The sequence below is a fragment of the Chelmon rostratus genome, chromosome 9, assembly GCF_017976325.1.
Source record: "Chelmon rostratus isolate fCheRos1 chromosome 9, fCheRos1.pri, whole genome shotgun sequence".
NCBI classification, from domain to species: Eukaryota; Metazoa; Chordata; class Actinopteri; order Chaetodontiformes; family Chaetodontidae; genus Chelmon; species Chelmon rostratus.
The window spans coordinates 7,905,111-7,925,761 of record NC_055666.1 but is presented as its reverse complement, the minus strand read 5'-3'; the positions used below and the strand labels follow the sequence as shown (position 1 = coordinate 7,925,761).

Sequence of the window (20,651 nt, the reverse complement as noted above, 5' to 3'; positions counted from 1 at the left end):
TGTGTTGAAGTGTGTTTAGGAGGCCAGTATCAGCCATGGTTTAGATGTTGAATTTAATGTAATGGCATAAAGCCTCTTCATATTACATGTTAAGAACAGTCTGAGGACTGAAGCCTGAAGACATTACCTGTTCTTAGTTTGACTTAATTCTCTTTTTATTAGGTAGGAGGTTGAAGTATTATCTATGGATGCATTCATCTTCTCTGTCGAGTCCCTGCTCTGCTAACAGTGATTTCCTGTCTCTGTCCAGGTCAGCGTACAAACTGTGTACAGTTCTTGGAGGTTTTTGTGGAGTGGGTTCAACTCTACTACATTTGCACACATCTAAATGTAATTCAATGACCGCTCATGGTTTAGGAAACTGCTCTGGCCAAAGCTTGGGTGTGGGATAAAGTACAATCTCAGAGTAGAATACAGTACACTGACTGCCATCAATCTTCTGTTTTAACACATTTGGCAGCAGTGACGGATTCTTTCAAATATGATCTGTGATGTTCAAGAAAGTTTTTGGTCTGTGGGTTAATTGTGACCTCGAGCTGCCTTTACTCCGAGTCCCTCGGGATGCACTGACTTCCAAAAAAGAATTCCACACTGAGCGAGTTCAGACGTGTTTTACTGTAAAACTGGCTGACGTGCAAGGGGGATTTTACCGGTTTACAACCCTAAATCAGTATTTGGTTTGAAATCATCCCTCTGCACTATCATGATCACATGACAGCGCAGAGGGACTCCTTAACTACTCCTACACAAATTACTTGTAGACATGTACTGTAATATCAAACATGAACAGATCTCAGGTCAGTCCTCAAGGCTGGATTGCCTTAATTAGCATATGCACATAATGTGATTGCTCATCTAAACAGAGGTGTGTTGTCTGACCGTGTGATATTATCAGAACTGAACTGGGTTTTATAATCATTGGACAATCAAGCTCTTTTTGGTTCCTCATGCATGAATGCAGCGCAGCAGGAGTGGGCGTGCAGCAGGGCTGCCAGGCGTCAGTAAGTCAATGACTTCTGCTTAGTTTAACTAACTACGTTTATTGTTTTTTTCTGTCAACTGTCCTGCAGCAGATGGCTCCTCTGCTCACTGGAAATACTACTGAATGTAAAAATACATTTGGTAGGACTTGGTGAAATGACAAAGATGTCAGAAGAACCTGATAAACTGAAACAGTTGAGAGTGGGTATACAGATAAAATGTGTATACATGCAGTTTAGATCTTATGGGATGCATCTGTGTTTGCACTGGGGAGCTTCTCAAAATACCTTCATGCACTGTCTAGCAGTGCAACAATCACTTGAGCAAACTCCGGCTATTTCATGCTCAGTGCCAGAATGTGCAGTACTGTATCCTACAAAACTGGCATTCAAATGACACTTTCAACTGTCTGCTGTAAGACTCTGTGAGACACTCCTTAACATCTGGACTGGCTGCAAAAATGCAAAATGTTGGTTGTCTCTGATTGTGTCCTGCTGACAGCTTACAAAAAGGGCTGTAGAGTGAGCTATGAGAGGGGGAAGAAAGCAAGAAAACAGCAGCTCTTTCAGTGTTGTCTCGGTTACTGACTTTCAGCAGTCAAGTGTCATTGCAGCAGAAATGCCTCCCGAGACAACGTTTTCACTGCAGTGGACAGGACAGAGCTGATGAGCAACTTAAATTTGGCCTTGGTCAGCCATGTTTGTTAGTGTGAAAATAATTTACAGATTAGACTAGACTCCTGATTCCTTCAACCACCTGTCAGCTTTTGTTACAGCCACCTCTCTCTGCAGGACTTCCACCTTCATCATTCATTTTCCAACATTTTGGAAACTTCCTTCCCAGCAAAAGCCTCACCCAGCATGAGCCAGCAGGTCTAACCAGCCAGAGTAGTGGTTCAGGGTCTGCGCAGACCAGGTAGCTCATTGGATTCACCTGGCATCACAGGTGTGAACTGTCTTTTGATGTGATTGCTGGAATGAGTCTATATACTGAACGTGACTTAAGCTATTTTCCACTCTGCTAAAACACATTTTTCTGAATAAAGCCACTCCCACCATCATAATAAACCACTTAATTAACCAAAGTTATTGTTAATTTTCCTCTCAGATGGCAGCAGTTCAGTGAATGTCTTGAATGTACTTACTTTTGGGGGGTGAATACTTTAGCAGCAGTTCAGTGAATAATATGTTCAGCTGCAGGTCAAAGCTAGGCGGGCGTTAGGACCCGGCGGCGCAGCTCTGATGAAGACAGCGACAGCAATGTTATGGCCGGGTTTACCTGCGCGCTCCTGATCAACTTAACCATTTAAGCTAACCTCCTGTGTATTGTACCCCTGTTGTACACATGCTGTGCCGCTGGTAGTTGTATTGTGACGGGCTGAGTGATCGCAGGAAGCTGCGGCTCATCTATCAGCTGCTGATGGAGCACATCCGACTACCAAAGGTAACCGCGGATCCGATCGCAGTGATTAGCACCAGTTTCCGCACCGAGCCCGCAGCGTCACTTCAACACATCAGCCGCGTCCGCTGGCGAGGACTGCGGAGTTTTAATTCAATTCATTAGCCCAGGCTAACATTCAGGCTTAATTAAAGGGCGTGTGGCGCGCGGGCCACGTAGGCAGCCAGAGTCCTGCTGCTATCAGCCGCATCTGACGGAGGCACGGTGTGTTTGTCTGTCGGTGCTGGTAGCATGAGTCCAGCTGTGTCAGAGCTGCTGTGTGAGGAGCTGACCAAGCTCTGAGCATGAGGACGTGTCATGTTCTCCTTCTTCTCCCTCCTCCTGCAGGTGGAGAATGTCAGGCTGCTTGACAGAGTCTCCCCCAGAAGGAGAAGGGTGGGCACCCTCTACCTGACGGCCACGCACACCATCTTTGTGGAGAACGAGGCTGGAGTGCGCAATGAAACCTGGGTAGGCACCAGCTCGCTACAGTGAAGGACCACAAATCAACCAGTTGGGACACAGAATACAAATCAGTAGATGTTGAGGGAGGTATCTTGGTGAGATGTTGCCTGAAGGCCTCAGATGCACAATGTGGCACACATGCTGTAAACAACACGTGACTTTTACCTGTAGATTCTTTAGCCGCCGTGTGCAACCATGCACCCTGCTGTACGATGTGTTTTCAGTGTAAAACATGCAATAAAAGGTGTGCATCTGTCTCTGGTCTACCTCACCAGGTGCTTCACAGCTTGGTGTGCAGTGTGGAGAAACAGTCTGCCACAGCGTCGGGCTGTCCTCTGATCATCCACTGCAAGAACTTCCAGGTTCTTCACTTTGTCATACCTCGAGAGCGGGAGTGCCAGGATGTTCACCTGTCCCTGCAGCGCCTCTCCCAACCAGGTGAGCTGTCTCATCGTGCCAACAAAAGATCAGTGTGGTGATGTTATTGCTCATTCTCTAGTTTTCATGTCCTCTGCTTTTGCAACACTCTGCTCTGTCTAACTCATACAAATTTGAGGTTTTGCGCATCAGCCTTCAGCCAGTGTTGTGCCTTGCAGAGAGTTACGAGGAGCTGTATTGCTTCTCCTATAAGCCTAACATTGACGAGGAGGAGAGACGGCAGGAATGGGACTTCTTGGACCTCATGGCTGATTACAGCAGAATGGGACTTCCAAACTCCCTGTGGAAACTCTCCCCTGTCAACCAACACTACAAGGTCAGTGAGTCAACATCTATGACCAGTTTAGCTATTTCATCCTAATATGGGCATGGCAGTGGCTCAGACTTCTCTTACGTTGTTTTCAAAGGTGAGTGACACTTACCCCGCTGACCTCTTTGTGCCCGAGTCTGCCACACCTCCGGTCATAGTGGGGAGCTCCAAGTTCAGAAGCCGGGGCAGATTTCCTACTCTGTCGTACTACTCCAAAGAAAATCATGTGAGTTGACTGCGTGTGTTTTCTTTTGTAATTTCCATGTGTTCTTATGACAACTCATGTTTAATTCTAGGGGCATGAACGGTGATGTTTCTCAGACTCCCCGATGAATAGGGGTTGTAGGAACACTGAGACTTGGACCCTGCATAGGAATGGTATGAAGCTCGATAGAAAGCTTCATAGCTGAAAAATGTTGGCAGAAAAAACAGGATAAGATCATATATTACGATGTAAAATGTTACGATGACATTTCCTCTTTTATGCTTGCCTTAATGGCCAGTTTTTGGTGCCAGAATGACTTGTTAAAGCTGGTCGGTCATCCTCAGCACCGCCCTCCGTCCTCAAGCAGCCGAACGTTTTTCTGTTTCACAAAAAATGCAAGACTGGCAGTGACTTTTGAAAGTCACAAACCCCAAAAGTAAACAGTCAGTGACTGCTGTTGAGTTATTCGTACTGCAGGCAGATATATTCTGGCCATTTTTGCATTTAATCAGTAAAAATGCAAAAAATATCGTTGATTTGAAACCAGATTTTAACTTTTTGTGTTGTGAGGAACAAGCTGTACATCGGATATAGACGCTGACATTGACACAGCCAAGCTACAGGGCAATGTCATCATTTGTGTCTTTTTTGCCATTTCGTTTGTTATTGATTTAAAAAAAAAAAAAACTGGTACGTAACAAGTAGATCTTCACCATGTCAGGGTCACTGTAGTAAACATTACTAAAAGAGACGGGACAGAAATACTACAGATGAAAATAAGAAACACATCCAAAAGTACAAGGCTCATCAAACAAAGTGGAAAGAGAACACATGCGATTCTCAGCCATGAAATGTCAGCAGACACTTTGTCTCCCTCGAGGAGATGTCCATGCTGTCATTAAATCAAATCATGAATTATTACCACTTTCTATATCTGCATCAGGAGTAAGCCTGAACATTCGTAATCTGTTCTATTAATCCTTGACGGGACAGTTGGGAGTGCTTTATGTGTGCGAGGTCAGCTTCCCAGGGTTGAGGGTCCAGTGTGTGGAGCTCAGATCGTACAAAAGGGGCTCCGTTCCGGTTCATGAGCCAGAGGGGAGAATCACACGACGGTCTCTGGCCCGTTCCCTTGGGGCTATAAAGGGACATTTGAGAAATTGTGTGGTTAATTAATTCGAATTGAACACGCAAGGAAAGAAAAAACACTGTGAAATTGGGCTTACCCTGATTCTCACATGTTTGACTTTTTTTTGTTTTGTTCTAAATGTCGTCCAAAGTAGTAACTAACTTAAAATTAACTGTCAGGAAGAGTAAAGGTTCCCGTATGAAGCCTGAGTGCCTCTTGCCTCCTCCCAGGCTGCCATCTGCCGCAGCAGCCAGCCCCTGTCAGGTTTCAGCGCTCGCTGCCTGGAGGATGAACAGATGCTGGAGGCCATCCTGAGGTCCAATCCCCGCAGCGACTTCATGTATGTGGTGGACACGAGGCCTAAGGTGAGCCCTTTGTGCCTAAAGAATGGCCTGTGAAAATACAAGTCCTACAGTACTACACTGTATGTTCAGGTGGGCTTTATTTTCCATCCTGCATTTTGCCAGCTGGATGTGCTCACAGCCAAAGCCTTGAAAACATCCCTGGCCACGTGCTTGTTGAACCATGATCAATATTATGTAAGAAACATTTGCGTAAAACCGTGCGCTCTTTAGCTGTTTTGCTCTTCAAGTATTTTCCGACTACTCAGCAAATGTCCTTCTAGCTGAATGCCATCGCGAACCGAGCTGCAGGAAAGGGCTACGAAAACGAAGACAACTACTCCAACATTAAATTCCAGTTCATCGGCATCGAGAACATCCATGTCATGAGAAACAGCCAACAAAAAATGCTGGAAGGTAATTATCACGTCTCCCTGCAATGATTTGTCGCACCGATTTTTCGAGTTAATTGCAGTAGAAACAGCAGTGCATTCATCACTGTCAGAAATGTTTCACCACACCAGTGCTTGGGCAATGAAATGTATATTTTCTGGCATTGTCTGTTTAACGTCCGCCGCTTCTTCACATTACTAAAGCAGAGCGGGACCCCATGCTACCCCTGTGGCTTTCATATGCGCTCATGCAGACCGGACTGTGCTGCAATCAGGCCTCAAATGAGCCCACAGGATAATTTCTGGGTATTGTGCAGGGGTGCTCCTAGGAAGACTTTGAATCCATCTGGATTTTATTTCTGAGCTATTTTGGTTTCCCGGAGTGGACGATCCGGGACCTTATCCCCCAAAGAGAGACCGAGGGCGTGAGAATGATGTGATTTCAAGTCTGAAAAGTTATAGCTGTTCTTAGTTGTGATAACTCTTTGCCCCCTGGCAGCACAAGGGAAGTCTTTAAATGCTGGAGACAGCGCCTCCCCTTCAGAGCCCTGCCTGACTCGCTCTACCCGATTGCACACTTGAATAAGATTTTGAAGACCCCCTGCCTGGCAGGATTAGCTCAAATATTTCCTCTAAGTGGAAGTCTGCTCTACAAAGTGTTATAAAAGGTTGACTGAACCCATTCACCTGCTCGCTCCTCTGTCCGTGGCCACAGCGTGCTCTTACAGGTCAGCACACATTTTACCACCTCTGTCGACACCTTTTTAATGAGAGAGGAGCGAGCAATACACTGTTTTAATACACTCATCTAACAGTGTGTGTGAATTATGAACCTTAATGTCATAAATTTTCCTGCCAGCTGTGGAGAAACAGGTTTATGTCACTTTGCCCCGCCAGTGAACTTGCAAATATTGACATTGAACCCTGAAGATGGAAAAATTAATTTCAGATTCAGTTTTACGAGATAAACAAACAGAACGCAGGAAGTCTTATTGTACAGAAGTGGATCTGCATGTGTTAGTGTGTCTTACATTCATGTTTTAAAATGCACAGCAACAAGCCATACTTTATATATATTATACTTACACGTAGTGGTTGTTTTTAGCTGAATGCTAACTCCAGCATGCTAACGTGTTCATGTGTCTTTTTTTTTTTCCATATTCACCAGCTTAGTTTAGTGTGTTAGCATGCTGTAGTACAGCTGAGGCTGACGGGAACGTCATTAGTTTTGCAGGCATTTGGTCAAAGTGTTGGACAAATCAAACATTTTGACCTGATCATGGCACTACAGTGATTAAAGTTCAACATGAGGGCAACACAAATGTCCCCCCATGATGAATTTTATTTAATCCAAAAAGTGCGTAGTAAAACATTTCAATTAAAACCACAAACGAACCTCATGGTGGCGCTAGACGAAAGGTCAGGCACCTCATCATCTGGGGACCTTAAATATCTGTACAAAATGTTTTGCCAGTCCATGTAGTAGATGTTGAGATATTTCACACGTGAAAACTTTGACCTCATGGTGGCACTTGAGAAAAAGTCAGGTGATCACCAAAATTAGTTTGATTCATCCTCTGGGAGCCATGAATGTCTCTTCATAAATTCATGGCAATCCATCCATTAGTTGTGGAGCTATTTTAGTCTGGACCGAAGTGTTGGACAGACCGGCGGTGCCGTCCCCAGAGCCACACTGCCAGCCGGACTAGAAACATTGTCGGGTCCACGAGAACCATCGCATGAGACGCTGAAGGAAGCCTGTTTTGAAAAACAAAATACGCCAGTGAGACCCACACTTTCTCATGCCATGCACAGACTCCTGTTAAAGTGACTGTCGTGGATGTTTGTAGTGAAAGTGATTGTGGGCTTTAATAACGTCCAGTGATCAGGTATGCTCCATGCTTCCTGCCAGTGATACAGCTGTGTTGTGCTTACAGTGTGTGAGCTGCGTTCCCCCTCCATGTCCGACTTCCTGGAAGGTCTGGAGAACTCAGGCTGGCTGAAGCACATCAAAGCTGTTGTGGATGCAGGCATCTTCATCGCTAAGGTCAGTCTGGAGGTTAATCCCTGCTGTCTGCCTCACTGCTGCACTCAATATTAGCTTAGGTGTGTGTGTGTTGTATCCTGTGTGTGTGTGTGTGTGTGTGGGTGTGTGTGTGATACAGATATTGTCTGTCTGTGTATACTCATTTGCCAGTTATGAGGTTAAGATAGCAAAAACTAATGCAGTCTGATACATCAGTCCTGCAGTAAATCCTTTTGGCTACCTTCATGGATATAAATGAGGTGGACAAAATAATAGAGATGCCTGTCAGTAGAACACAATTCAGTTCAACAGCACAGATCAGATCCCTCTCCTCGGGCTGGGTCATGTATGATGTATGAATACAGGACCTTTAGTTCCTGCATTGTGCTGCTTAGGCAAACACACACACATGTTTAGGGTCAATCAGTTCAACAACACAAGGCAGAATTTGTATGCAGCCTAACAGGAAGCAGCAGGTGCACAAAAGGTGCAAGACAGGAAACAAAAATGATCTGACAACTGACAGTTTCCCTTCTCAAAACTGCCATTTACCATTTACTTCTCAATTTAACTGATAAAATAGCACAACCAGTTGTGTCAGACTTCTCCAAGCAGATAAAAACAAGAACATTAGGGAGAACTCACATGCAAACAAGGTACAATGCAATCACAATAAAAGCATAATCTCTATTTCCAACTTCAGCAGCAGAAACTTCTGCTTTCAGGGCCTCTGGTGCACTCTTGTTTAAGCTGTTTTCACTGTTCAGTCACACATGTTTGGATTTCCACAACTTACTGCAGGACTATAACACACAGCATGTTTCTTCATTGATCCCTTTTATTTACTGATTGATATTTAAGCACAGCTGTGTGTGGCCCCAGGCGGTATCTCTGATCTGTTAACTTGTGGTGAGTCAGTGTCCCGACTGCGGTCCTTCAGCAGGTCTGAAGTGAGCTGCTGTATCTGAGTTTTTTAAGGGGCCCTTTGGAGTTTTCTCTGAAACAAATTTCTGTTGGCATTCAGTGTTTCTCTTGTGTTTCTTGTTTCTGTTAAGATTAACGCTGATATTTGCACTTTGGCTGCAGTAGATGTTTCTAAATGTATTATTTTGGTCTGATCACACTGTGGCTGTGTGTGCGTGTGTGCAGGCTGTTGCTGAGGAGGGTGTCAGTGTCCTGGTTCACTGCTCAGACGGGTGGGACCGCACTGCCCAGGTGTGTTCAGTGGCCTGTGTGCTGCTGGATCCTCACTACAGGACCCTCAGGGGACTCATGGTAGGTACCGGACCTTTTTGTATTTAAGTTACCATGTAGGATTGTATCTGTTTCGTAGCGCTGTGGATGTCACACACGCCACTGGTACACTCTGCATCATATTCATTTATCCAGTTACATTCTCTGGTAGTAGTCCACACTGGGCTCATGAGGCTTGTTGCTTCGACCAGAAGGATTTGTGCAGGCTAACCTGGAATCCACCAAGAGCCACTGTGGAAAATAAATCTAATAGTGAATTGGGAATTGCCCCTAAAGTCAGAGGAAAGTGACCCCACACAGAGGGTGAAGAGGTTCAGTCATTCTGCAGGGTTTAACTGTAAACTATGTCTGAACCTCCCATCACGACTCTGAAATGTTTTAAGCACATGAATGTCTTTTTTTTTCTGCCCTCAGGTTCTCATCGAGAAAGACTGGGTCTCATTTGGGCACAAGTTCTCTCACAGGTTTGACTCTAAAATACTGCAGCATCTGTGATTTGGACTTAGTGTTTGGCTTTAACCGTCCTCACCTCTTCTGCAGATGCAACCACCAGGTCGGAGACCCTAAAGAGGTATCTCCCATCATCGATCAGTTGCTGGAGTGCGTGTGGCAGCTCATGGAGCAGTTCCCCTGTGCCTTTGAGTTCAACGAGAGGTTCCTCATCACCATTCACAGCCACATCTACTCCTGCCAGTACGGCAACTTCATTGGCAACAACCAGCGGGAGAGGATGGAGCTGGGGTGAGATTTACACCTGCAGCCGCCATCAGTTTCTTTGCCTTTTCACAGCACAGACATCTGGACAATGGACTTGCTACAGCCGTGCAAATGGAGACATCTCTGTGCTAGAAACAAAACAAAACATCTGTCTGTTAACAGAAGCACATTAATTATGTTTTATCTTGTCTGTCCACGTCTTTGTCTCCTGGCTGCCACTTTCATTCATACAGACTGCGTGACAGGACTCACTCTTTGTGGAGTTATCTGTGGACGAACCAGGCAGACTACATCAACCCTCTGTACCGACCAGACCACAGCCAGACGCAGGGGCTCCTCCGGCCATCTACCGCCCCCTACTGCTTTAAGTAGGTTGCCGCAAACGAGAACAGCACATACAACTTAAGTTTAAAGTCTATGCACGCACATGTATTTCCTATTACATGTAGTTAAAGTTATTGGACTGTTCTTTGATCAATCAATATAAATGGTAAATGAAACAAAGGAAGGAGCCAGAGTTGGCGATATGTTGACTTCAGATTTGGAAATGTCTTGCTTTGTGTAGGTTTTGGAGAGGACTGTACAACCGTTTTGACCGGGGGATGCATCCTCGACAGTCTGTGGAGGATTATCTGAGCGCCATCCAAGAGGAGACCCAGCAGCTGGAGGACCAGCTGGCTTCACACAAACAGGTAGAACACAACTCATACTGTTGTTCATTTCTCGTAAGTCAGGAAAATCTGCACCTGATTATAGAAGGTGACTGTTGCCTTACGTTATCAATAGAAAATTGCTCAACTGGAGCAGGAGCAGGGGTGGAGGAGTGCTAACCAGAAAGAAGCCACCTTTGATAAGAGCCCCACAGCGTGGGCTCGCGGTAATGACCTCGGTCTGGCCAACACCCCTCAGGACTACACCGGGGGCTTTATCACCAGCAGCCCCTGTCAGCCCAAAGCGCCCGACAGCACCCTGATCCTCCTGCCCAAGGACTTGAATCAGTCGTCTGAAACCAGCCTCTCAAACGGCAGCGACCAGGAGTCGGGGATCGCGGACCTGAGCTGCCGTTCGCCCCTCAGCGAGGACAGCGCCAGGGATCCGGACTCTGATGAGGCTGCCTACTCAGCTGCCTGAACAAATGTAGCATTAGTGGAAGGTCCACTGGGCCACTGAACAAACCTACACATTCACCCAGTAACCCAGCTGGTGGCTTACTCCAGTGAAAAGTCTTAGTGGGGTTACACACTTGATTTGCACTTTTCTTTGCCTGTGGTGTGGAGGACTCTCCCCATTGCCACACACATAGTAGTTAATAGTTGTTTACTGTAGCTGATCATGTTTTTCTTCTTACAGGGGCTGAAAGAAATTAAGATTCTAAAAGTAATAGCAAAGCTGAGGTTTGCTCACTGTCATGTCTGTTGTCGACGGCCGAATTAACCAATGAGAAACATGCAGAGGGTTAAAACATGGGGCACTGCTTCCTGGGTCACAGTAACCAGATTGATGTTGGAGACATTTTAATCATTTCAACCACAAAGTTAAGAATAATTGAACAATTCAATGCACATGTCCACAGATGGTCAACTCATCAAATTAATGAATCATTTCGGTGTGTATGCTTGCTTTTTACTCAAGTCTTCCACACTTTATTTACTCATCAAGCATTGGCTTTGCAATGTAAGCACCGTATGAGAAAGGGCATGAGGTAGTCAGCAGCACTTTGTTATATAGTTCTTAAAGCATAATGAAACAAACGAGAGATCTCCTCAGAGGGAAAACCATCATTTTAGGTGCTCTGGTCTTTAAGACAGCAAAATAATTGATTAGAGAAATGAAAACAGAACTAAACAGATCAGAAAACAGACAAACTGCAGAGATTAAAAAAAAAACCCAGCTGACTCATCAACAAGGATATGTGTGCAGAATATAGACTGTTGCCACATGCTGCTAATTGGCATTCAGAGTGATTCATGTTTGCTCCGTAAGTCCTTTTCCATAAAGTGTTTTGGTAATTTTGTGTAACACCTGATTTAAATGATGTCGCACCTTATGGCCGCTGCAGTCTGGACTCAAGCTTTCAGTCCGGCCTGAAGGAGCATAGTTCAAACAGCAATGTAGCAGTGTTTCGACCTCAGAGGACACGTTATGACTAAACTAAAATCACTCAGGACACCACAGTGACCTCAGCTGGCTTTTTGGGGTCACTACACTGATAATAAGTGGTTAGTTGTGGTCAATCGGCACCTTGTGGTTCACACCTGGGTATTTCAACTGGATGCACAATATCATGTGATATTTCCACTAGAACGTGAAAAATAAGCCGTCACAAAAAAAAATGTATACATTTGTCCACAATATTTCAACACCAGATTTGTTGTTGGAAATTCTGACCAAAGGAAATTGACTGCCCGCTAGTATAGATGGTGCACAGAGTAAATGATATGACAGCAGCAGACTGAAGCATGCGAACACAAATGTACTGCTGCTTTGGCCAGCAGATTAGCGACTGACTTTTTATGTATTTGTGCCATCTTTACTGTAAAATATGCATAAAACTGCTGACTTTAATCGTGTAGAACACATTAGGTGCACTCCAACACAGCAAATGAACAATGTCGAGATTATCAAGCAAAGCATGTTCAGATATTTTTGTACGATGACCTTATTTTTTTTTTGACTACTGTAATCTTGCTTTAATGCACGTTTTTTTATTTGTATCAGGTGGTCTAAAGTGGTCATACTGAGTTATGTTCTTGTATGACAGAAAGAGCTTTATGTTGCTGCGTTTGTTTGTTCAGGTGGAATAAGAGCCAAATTTGTCAAACTGATTCAAATGCAAAGTCGTGTAACTCCTGTCAGTTTTGTTTTGAAATAAATAAATATACTATCGTCAATTATATTGTTTTAATAATTCTTGGCTGTGTGTTTGCTGACCCTATTTTGAAGGGTCAGCTCACCCAAATTACAAAAAAAAAAAGTTTTCTGACGTTATCCCAAACGTCTGCAGATAGGCTTGGTTTTGTTTGTCCAGGGTTTGAGTTTTCTGGATAATCCAGAGAACACACTGTGAATAGTTTTCATAGGGATTACTGCGTCAGTAAAAAGTTCCAGCAATGTTGACAGTGTGATCTGTGGATTCCACAGAGAAACTGGGACACTGATTGTAGAAATATGTTGCTGTTGAATTTTTTGAAATGTAATTTTGAGTGCTCCATTGCATTGCAGAAATGTCAGAGACAACTGTCTCAATCCCTGAACGAATAAAACCCAAACTGTCTGCACTGCTAGATACCAAAAGAAGCACATGAGACATTTGCTTGTTTTCTTTTTGTTTTTTAATGTTATGCAGCCTTTGCACGCTCTGTTTACACTAGGTAACATTTGTATATTCAATTCAGCAATTCTTCTAAATAGTCAATGAGCTGCACAGTCTGTCATTCTTAAGAATGACACACACACACACACACACACACACTTATTTCCTCAAAACTGTTTGCCTGAAACCCAGCTGTGTCTCCTGTCCCCCCTTTTCACCACATAGAAGCTTTTGATGCAAGAGAGGTGCAACTTTCTCAAACCATTTATATCTACACAACTGAATTTACATAATCAATTCTTAATTCACAAAGGATAATAATATGCTTCATGTCGACTGGCATTAGTTGGGCTCAGCCAGGTTTTATGACGTGATCAGTCAGGTTCAGTCAATGGCAGCACAGACTCAGGCTCAGCATCAGTCCTGATGTTTGTGAACATCTGTCTGGCTGTTTTGACCAGTACTGAAGCACTAAATTGGAAAATTGATGGTTAATCTAACCGGTCCAAGTTTAAAAAGTGTAAAAAGTCTCAAGGTTTAATTTACTTTCAAACATATGAAAATGTGTTTGAACGCTTATTTGAAATTGAACCTTTTTCCTCTCAATGAACAAATGTTTTAGTTTTTTTCACACATTGAAGCAGCAGCACTGAACAAATAGGACGTGGCCCGCACGCGCATGACGTTTCTGTTTTACGTGATGACGTCGTGTTGTAGGCTCGGCTATGATGGCAGCCGTGGGTTGACATCGATACATTACTGAATATAAACTATTTAAAAGTTAGCGGAAAACCCCCGGCACAATAACGTAGAACAAAGCAACAGTTTTCTGATAGTACGCACTTAAAACACACACGGCCCGGTTTGGGGAACGGTGAGTTGACGAGGCTACAGTGAGCTTTGCAGTATCAGAGTGGCGCTGAGTGAGTGAGTGTGTGTGTTGCTAGTTACTCATGTCTTTCATGTCTTGCACACACTCTTATTCATCTGTCGAGCTAGCTGTCTGCTTGGAGAAGTGTGCTGAAACTGCGCACAGCCCCCCAGCTGAGAGCTGTCCTGCTCATGTTAGCTGTCTGTAGCCTGCTAACTGCTACAGGTAACCTAGCTAGCCCAAAGTGCTGCTGAGAACTGCCTGCGCCGAGCTAATGTTAACAGCAGCCAGCCAGGCACGTCCTGGGTAGACGGCTGCTGTTCACATGTCTGTATTTCTGTTACCTGTTCATTTCAGTTCAGTATCCCTGCTGACAGGAAGCACAACCCGCTCTGAGGCTGAGTTAGCTTCCCCACTGACATTGAGATATGTGCCTGAGCAGGTTGTGTGTCCTGCATTTCATATCCTAGCGTCAACACTTCTGTATTGTTAGCCAAATGGTTTGTCAGCTTTTCCTGGGTGTCTGGGGATCATGTGTTTTGTGCCTTTGTCCTTCCACCTCTTATCATTTGGTCTGTCACAGGTCAGCTGATTGGGTCTATGAACCATCTGTCTTGAAGCTTAGTCCTTTTTGTTTTTGTAATCTGTCTCTTTGCATGGTGAAGTGGCACTATGCCCGCAGCTACTGTGGATCACAGCCAAAGAATATGTGAGGTTTGGGCCAACAACCTGGAGGAGGAGCTGAAGAGGATCCGACATGTCATCCGAAAGTACAACTACATTGCTATGGTGGGTGGTGCTGGGTGAGGGCAAAAACTGTCCCACACAAGCAGATCTCCATCGGGCGTAACGACTTGTCTGTCTTCTTCCAGGACACCGAGTTTCCAGGTGTAGTAGCCAGACCAATCGGAGAGTTCAGAAGCAACGCTGACTATCAGTACCAGTTACTGCGCTGCAACGTGGACTTGCTCAAGATAATCCAGCTGGGCCTCACATTTATGAATGAGCAAGGCGAATACCCTCCGGGAACATCCACATGGCAGTTCAATTTTAAGTTTAACCTCACGTAAGATAGCACTTGTGCTTCTCTTACTCTTCTCGCTTCTTGTGTGGCGTTCAAATACATCCGTGGCATGTAGTTATGTAGTCCTGGGTGTCTTAAAATCAGTACAATTCAAACTAACAGCAAACATGGTTTTTGCAGCGCAGATTTGAATGTGACATGCACACGTGTCAAATTAGAAGTGTCATGATTTGTGGTCGTACTAGTGAAGTGAAGAGTGTGTCAGATTGTTTACAGCACACACACAAGATACGTTTCCCTGTCAAAATGCTTATTGTCAGTCTATATATTCAGTACATCACTCTTTCAACTGCATACTCTGACAGCACAACACCTCAGACACCGCTTACAAAACCCAGACTATTTTACTAATTGTGATGTTCAATTACTGCTCTCATACCTACTTGAGTGTCTTTGGCGGTTGAAATAATAACAGTGTGACGTGTCTCCGCCATCAGAGAAGATATGTATGCACAGGACTCCATTGAGCTCCTGACCACTTCAGGGATTCAGTTCAAGAAGCACGAGGACGAAGGCATTGAGACGCTGTACTTTGCAGAGCTGCTGATGACATCAGGAGTGGTGCTCTGTGATGGGGTCAAGTGGCTGTCTTTTCACAGGTATTCTGTTCATGTAGCTGTATGCAGACAGGTAGAGTTGAATGGCAGCTGTGCTGTAGACCGCTGCATAGCAACAGGAATCAGTTCATTGTGCCCTCAGTATTCAGAAACTAGAAGGGCACTAGAGAGCACAGACCTCTGCTAAAGCTAATTGTCCATTCTTCTCTGCAAATCTGCAAGAGCAACCACTACATAAGTCAGGATATATTTCCAAAACTATCAGAATTTCACATTTGGCTGTAGATAAGATTATAATTAGCTGCATGATATGTGTTTATTTTCCACAGCTACGCCTTAGTCTGAGAAAACAGTATTGTTACAATTGTGGCGATGTTTCAGTTGCACCAGTCCTCCCATGAAACCAAACCACTGCCCCCCAGTGCTCCATAACGACTGCTCTCTGTGTGGAGTTTGAGCAGCTACATGTGTCGGCTACCTCGGAGGATTACTGTGGATGTGAATGTGGGCTGTGATATGGAGTCATTTCTACACTCGGCTGTGTTTTGTCATTATTGAACTTTATTTCCATCTGCTGGATTTTAAGATGTATGACATTTATTCAGCCAAAGTCAGGCACCCTCTCTAGCAATGTTAAGGAAAGTTAAATATACTTTGTGTAGCCTCCCTGTGATTTGGACCTGCTCCAGATTTGAACTGGTTCTTCTTTGGCCCATGTTACACCCCTCCACCAAGTTTCATGGAAATCAGGCCAGCTCCTTGTCGGACATAAAAATGGTAAAATGTCCAGAAATTCTCTTCTCATCGCTTATATTTTTTCACTCTTTGCTTGTCAGTTAGTTAATTAACGAGCTTTTGTCAGACTCACTGTGTTAATTCTGGTATCATAACTATATTTTCTCAGCACCACATACAGTATATAATACACAGCATCTTTTATCCAAATGAAAGTATTTCTCAGTGTATGGGCTGTCTTGGCACGTCTACACACAGACATCCTCATGTTGACTAATGATGTTTGTTGTGGCCTCCCAGAAGGAACATGATTTAGTTTGTGTATTTATTTCACTTTTATTTATTGTCTTTTAGTAAGAAGAAAGTTGTTGAGCAGAACTGTGTGAAACATGTTAAAACAAGACGATATCCTGCTAAAGTTTGCTGCTCGAGTGAAATGAACACTTGTTGCACTGGTCTGTAATGATGACGTGACTTTTCACCAGTATTTTCTCCACTCTGCTGCTTAACATCTTCATGTCATACTCAGTTTCCCACTGTGTCTCCATGGCAAACTGAGGCTACAGATAACCCGGCTTTGGAAAATAATCAAAGCTTAGGTTGTCATCTTTCAGGTATTTAGAACACACCTTTACCAGCAGGCTTTAATGTCATGTTGTTTTCATTTAGACTCTTTGTTGTCTTATTTTTCTTGATTCTGTTATCAGTTTTTCTTTAATTTATCCTATTTTTCATAGTTTTCTGGTGAAGTCAGTGTTAATCTTACTGGATAATTGGACTGTTGTTTTTTCAGCTCTTATTAGCCAACTGATTAGTAGGATACTTGTTGTAAAATCAAAGTCCTGAATCACAACCTCTTTTCTGGGGTAATGGCCTTGTGTAGTTTATTGTCCTTGCATGTAGTAGCCTTGTGTACTTGACATGAGGGCAAGCAGGTAGGGGTGTAAGAAAGACCGTTACCTTTGTGTCACGGCTGATTGGAAGTGAGAATCTCTTGGGGCCTGTGTGCTCTTTAAAAACAAAGTTATAAGGTGCGCATGTGTATGTGTTTTGTTTTTTTGTTTTTTTTTTGCAGTGGCTATGACTTTGGATACCTGATCAAGATTCTGTCCAACGCTAACCTGCCTGAGGAAGAGGTGGACTTCTTTGAGATTCTTCGTTTATACTTTCCAGTCATTTACGATGTCAAGTACCTCATGAAGAGTTGTAAAAACCTGAAGGTAGCTAAATAACTATTCCTGTCTCCTGTTTTATAAATGTGAAGCTTCACACCTTTGTTTTCTGTTGTGATCTCTTGTGAGTGTGGCTCTCAGGTTTTACTTGACTACAGTCATGGCTGTTGGGTGGCTGATGGTGTTTTTGTTTTTCAGGGCGGGCTGCAGGAAGTAGCCGAGCAGCTGGAGCTGGAGAGGATCGGACCACAGCATCAGGCCGGCTCTGACTCTTTACTCACAGGCATGGCTTTCTTCAAGATGAGAGAGGTGAGCTCCTCAAGTCAGAGAGAGGAGGTCTGTACTGTGAGTGCGGTGACACTCAAAACTCCCAAAGCCAGCAAGAAGTTTTACTTGAGCCCCTTTCAGACCTGCACCACACCTCTTTAATCTGATGCCAATTTAACATGCCAGAGAAAGCACCCTGGTCACATTCGCTTTAGAGTCACGATGGCCATGTTGGTAACATTTCAGTGTCCCTTTGAACCAGTGTGAACGGAGCTGTCAGGTTAACACAAAGGCTGCAGCAGTTTGTGGTTAAACATGCAGAAAGAGAAATGTTCGTCTTGTATTGTCTTCCATGATGGAATCATTTGGAGTCATCAGGCAGGGCCTCAGTAGGTCTTCTCTTAAAGTGTTCAGATCAAAATCGGCAGATAATTGGATCAATTTCACGAAACCCCTCTCAGACTGCAGCTGCAGTTTATATTCATTATTGTTTGATTTGTAGATGGTGTCTTGAAATACAAGTTATCATCTTATTTTGTCCAACCAACGGTCCAAAACCCACAGATATTTAATTTCTACCATAAAAAGCAGAAAATCCTCACATCTTGAGAGCAGGAAACAGTGAACATTTAGCTAAATGGTTGTTGGCTTTAAAAAAAAAAAAAAAAAAAAGCCTTATATGATTAATGGATTGTCAAAATTGTTGATAATTTTTCTGTTGATTGACTAAAAGATGAATTGTAAAGTTGTTTCTGCCCCCGGATACTTCCTGCATCTGATTGAGCTGGACTAATGAACCGCTCATTTGCTTCTCTGATTGAGCTTCACATTTACATTTTTGTGAAAACATGGTGGCTGTCTATGCTCTGCAATATGCACATTTCTCAGAATGGTGAAATTGAGCTTCTGAGATGCTTTGCAAGGCTGATAAAGATGAAAAATAGACAAAAAAAAAAAACTGTTGACAGATTTAACCACTGTGCAAGCTCCTTCACAGCATAGCTTACCGCCTCAAATGCATCAATGGCTGTATTTCACATGATGATGTTATCACAAGCCCATATTCCGGACATTAAATGATCGTGTCTGTTCTGTGTCCTTTCTTCTTTGCTTTGTCCACAGATGTTCTTTGAGGATCATATCGATGATGCAAAGTACTGTGGTCACTTGTACGGGCTGGGCTCCGGCTCGGCCTACGTCCAGAACGGAACGGGGAACGCTTACGAAGAGGAGGCTAACAAGCAGCAGTCGTGACATCACCCCGAAACTCTCCCATCCTGCGGTTCAACGTGCACAATCAGTGCGGCACCGAAGCCGAGCTTCGCCAACCGGATGACAAAAATGGAAGAACACGGAACATACACACGTCATTTAGCAAGCTGCTTCTCATAGGCTCTGCTCACCTTAGACAACTGAATATGATGGTCGAAAAAAAGAAAAGAAAAAAAAGCTCTACAGCTGTCCTCACACATGCCCCCCCGCTGGCTGCATGTGTGAGCTTAGTCTTTTATTTCTCCGAAGCGGTGTAGGCAGCTGGTTGAATCAGTTCAGTTTAACATGCTTGAAAAGATGGGATTTTAGTTTTCCTAAGATGTTCTGTAGAAAATGTTTTGCACTTTAAAGCTCTAACCTGATTTTATATGGAAAGCTGAAAATGTTTCCGGTGTGTCTCTCCTCTTTGTTGCCTTCTCTACGTTCCCGTTTTACATTGTGAACATGCAACTCTTTACTCTCACAGCAGCCGCTCTCACCACGCTCAGCCTTAACATTAGCTGCTTTCTTATCTTTTAAACTTTTATTGTGCAGGTTGTCTGACATTGAGTATCTTGTCTTCTCTGACATTCAACACTAAGACACGGTACGCCCGCCCTCTGTCATTGGATCTCTTGTATGATAATGAGAAAGGGAGCTGTCAGTGAGTCTGTTTACGTGCACAGGACTATCATTGAAGTTTTTTTTTTCCATTTGTTCATATAAATATTATGTTTATAATGACCTGAGTATACTCTAATCCCAATGTGAGATGCCTTTAACAAGCTGGTGTATTCTGTCTATCATAGACGGGATACTAAAACGAGACAGCACCATTTCCTCTTTACTACTTGTCGCTCTTTTCCTTTTGTATTTATTTATGATAATGGTCCGAGAGGTCGCATTCAAATATGTGTATGCAGTATGTACTCGATGCATACTTTTGATTGGAGGAATGTGGTTTATTTGTGCATGTAAACACCCTCAGTGACACAAGCACACGTGAAGGCAGATGCATCACCTCTGCATGGTCTTGCTCTGATTTCAACCAATTTCACCAGACCTTTAAAAAAACAAAAAACACTCGCCTGCTGTAGGCCATGCTGAGGTCACCCTGATCTATTCTTTTGAGAGTCAGTTTTCATTTTTAATTGAAATTAAGGGTTTTAGTGTTGTAATAAAAGGAGAAAAACTTTTACTCATTAGAAAAAAAACTAACATTGCCTTTTAACACGCATCTTTCTGTTCCGGTGGAGTTCGTTTCACTTGTAGATCTGGCCTTTTGAATGACCTATTTTTGTTTTTTTGGGATTGCTTTCCAGTTCATTCATGCCGCATAGAAGAGCCGCATGTACTAAAAAAAAAAGTTTGAATAAATGCTGTGTTGTTGAATAGTATCCTGAACTTCCATAGGTGTGTGTTGAAGTGTAGGTTCTCCACTTATTTACCTCCCTCAGCGTGAAAAGCTGACAACTGAAACACCTTCCTTCCTGACTCTGCAGCACATCTTTCACACTGTAAAGGAGTAAAAAGAGAATATGCAATATACAAGAGGATTGTTTTTAGAGTATTTTGTAAATAAAGGCTTGAAACTTTTCTACCATAACATGCTCTTGGCCATTACATCTCTTTCATGATGCAAGATTCCTCTACATGTGCGACAAAGACTGGAGTAAAGAGGCTGAAGAGGAGCTCATTTTAATTAT

General features: G+C 43.6%; 2 protein-coding genes across 2 annotated transcripts; both read left to right on the top strand.

Moving 5' to 3' along the window:
- The first annotated feature begins 2,241 nt into the window (after window positions 1-2,241).
- On the top strand, window positions 2,242-11,643 carry mtmr7a (myotubularin related protein 7a). The gene is made up of 14 exons (XM_041943684.1): window positions 2,242-2,424; window positions 2,767-2,889; window positions 3,159-3,321; window positions 3,480-3,637; window positions 3,729-3,857; window positions 5,196-5,330; window positions 5,591-5,723; window positions 7,636-7,745; window positions 8,874-8,999; window positions 9,393-9,442; window positions 9,519-9,719; window positions 9,929-10,063; window positions 10,261-10,387; window positions 10,482-11,643. The coding sequence occupies exons 1-14, from the start codon at window positions 2,401-2,403 to the stop codon at window positions 10,824-10,826; spliced, it is 1,959 nt and encodes a 652-aa protein (XP_041799618.1). The 5' UTR covers window positions 2,242-2,400; the 3' UTR covers window positions 10,827-11,643.
- Window positions 11,644-13,730: 2,087 nt separating this feature from the next.
- Window positions 13,731-20,545, top strand: cnot7 (CCR4-NOT transcription complex, subunit 7). The gene is made up of 7 exons (XM_041943683.1): window positions 13,731-13,882; window positions 14,545-14,668; window positions 14,752-14,945; window positions 15,401-15,562; window positions 17,331-17,475; window positions 17,626-17,736; window positions 18,817-20,545. Exons 2-7 carry the CDS (start codon window positions 14,552-14,554, stop codon window positions 18,946-18,948), a joined length of 861 nt encoding a protein of 286 aa, XP_041799617.1. The 5' UTR covers window positions 13,731-13,882; window positions 14,545-14,551; the 3' UTR covers window positions 18,949-20,545.
- Window positions 20,546-20,651: the final 106 nt, after the last annotated feature.

What these genes read in the sequence shown, in the direction of transcription:
- mtmr7a (XM_041943684.1), top strand. Translation starts at nt 2,401, where the DNA reads ATGGAGCACATCCGACTACCAAAG. An exon ending in GCAGCGCCTCTCCCAACCAG is followed by an intron (nt 3,322 to 3,479) that starts GTGAGCTGTCTC and finishes TGTGCCTTGCAG; the next exon opens with AGAGTTACGAGGAGCTGTAT. An exon ending in ACCGCCCCCTACTGCTTTAA is followed by an intron (nt 10,064 to 10,260) that starts GTAGGTTGCCGC and finishes TGCTTTGTGTAG; the next exon opens with GTTTTGGAGAGGACTGTACA.
- cnot7 (XM_041943683.1), top strand. Translation starts at nt 14,552, where the DNA reads ATGCCCGCAGCTACTGTGGATCACAGCCAAAGAATATGTGAGGTTTGG. An exon ending in AGTACAACTACATTGCTATG is followed by an intron (nt 14,669 to 14,751) that starts GTGGGTGGTGCT and finishes GTCTTCTTCCAG; the next exon opens with GACACCGAGTTTCCAGGTGT. An exon ending in CTTTCTTCAAGATGAGAGAG is followed by an intron (nt 17,737 to 18,816) that starts GTGAGCTCCTCA and finishes CTTTGTCCACAG; the next exon opens with ATGTTCTTTGAGGATCATAT.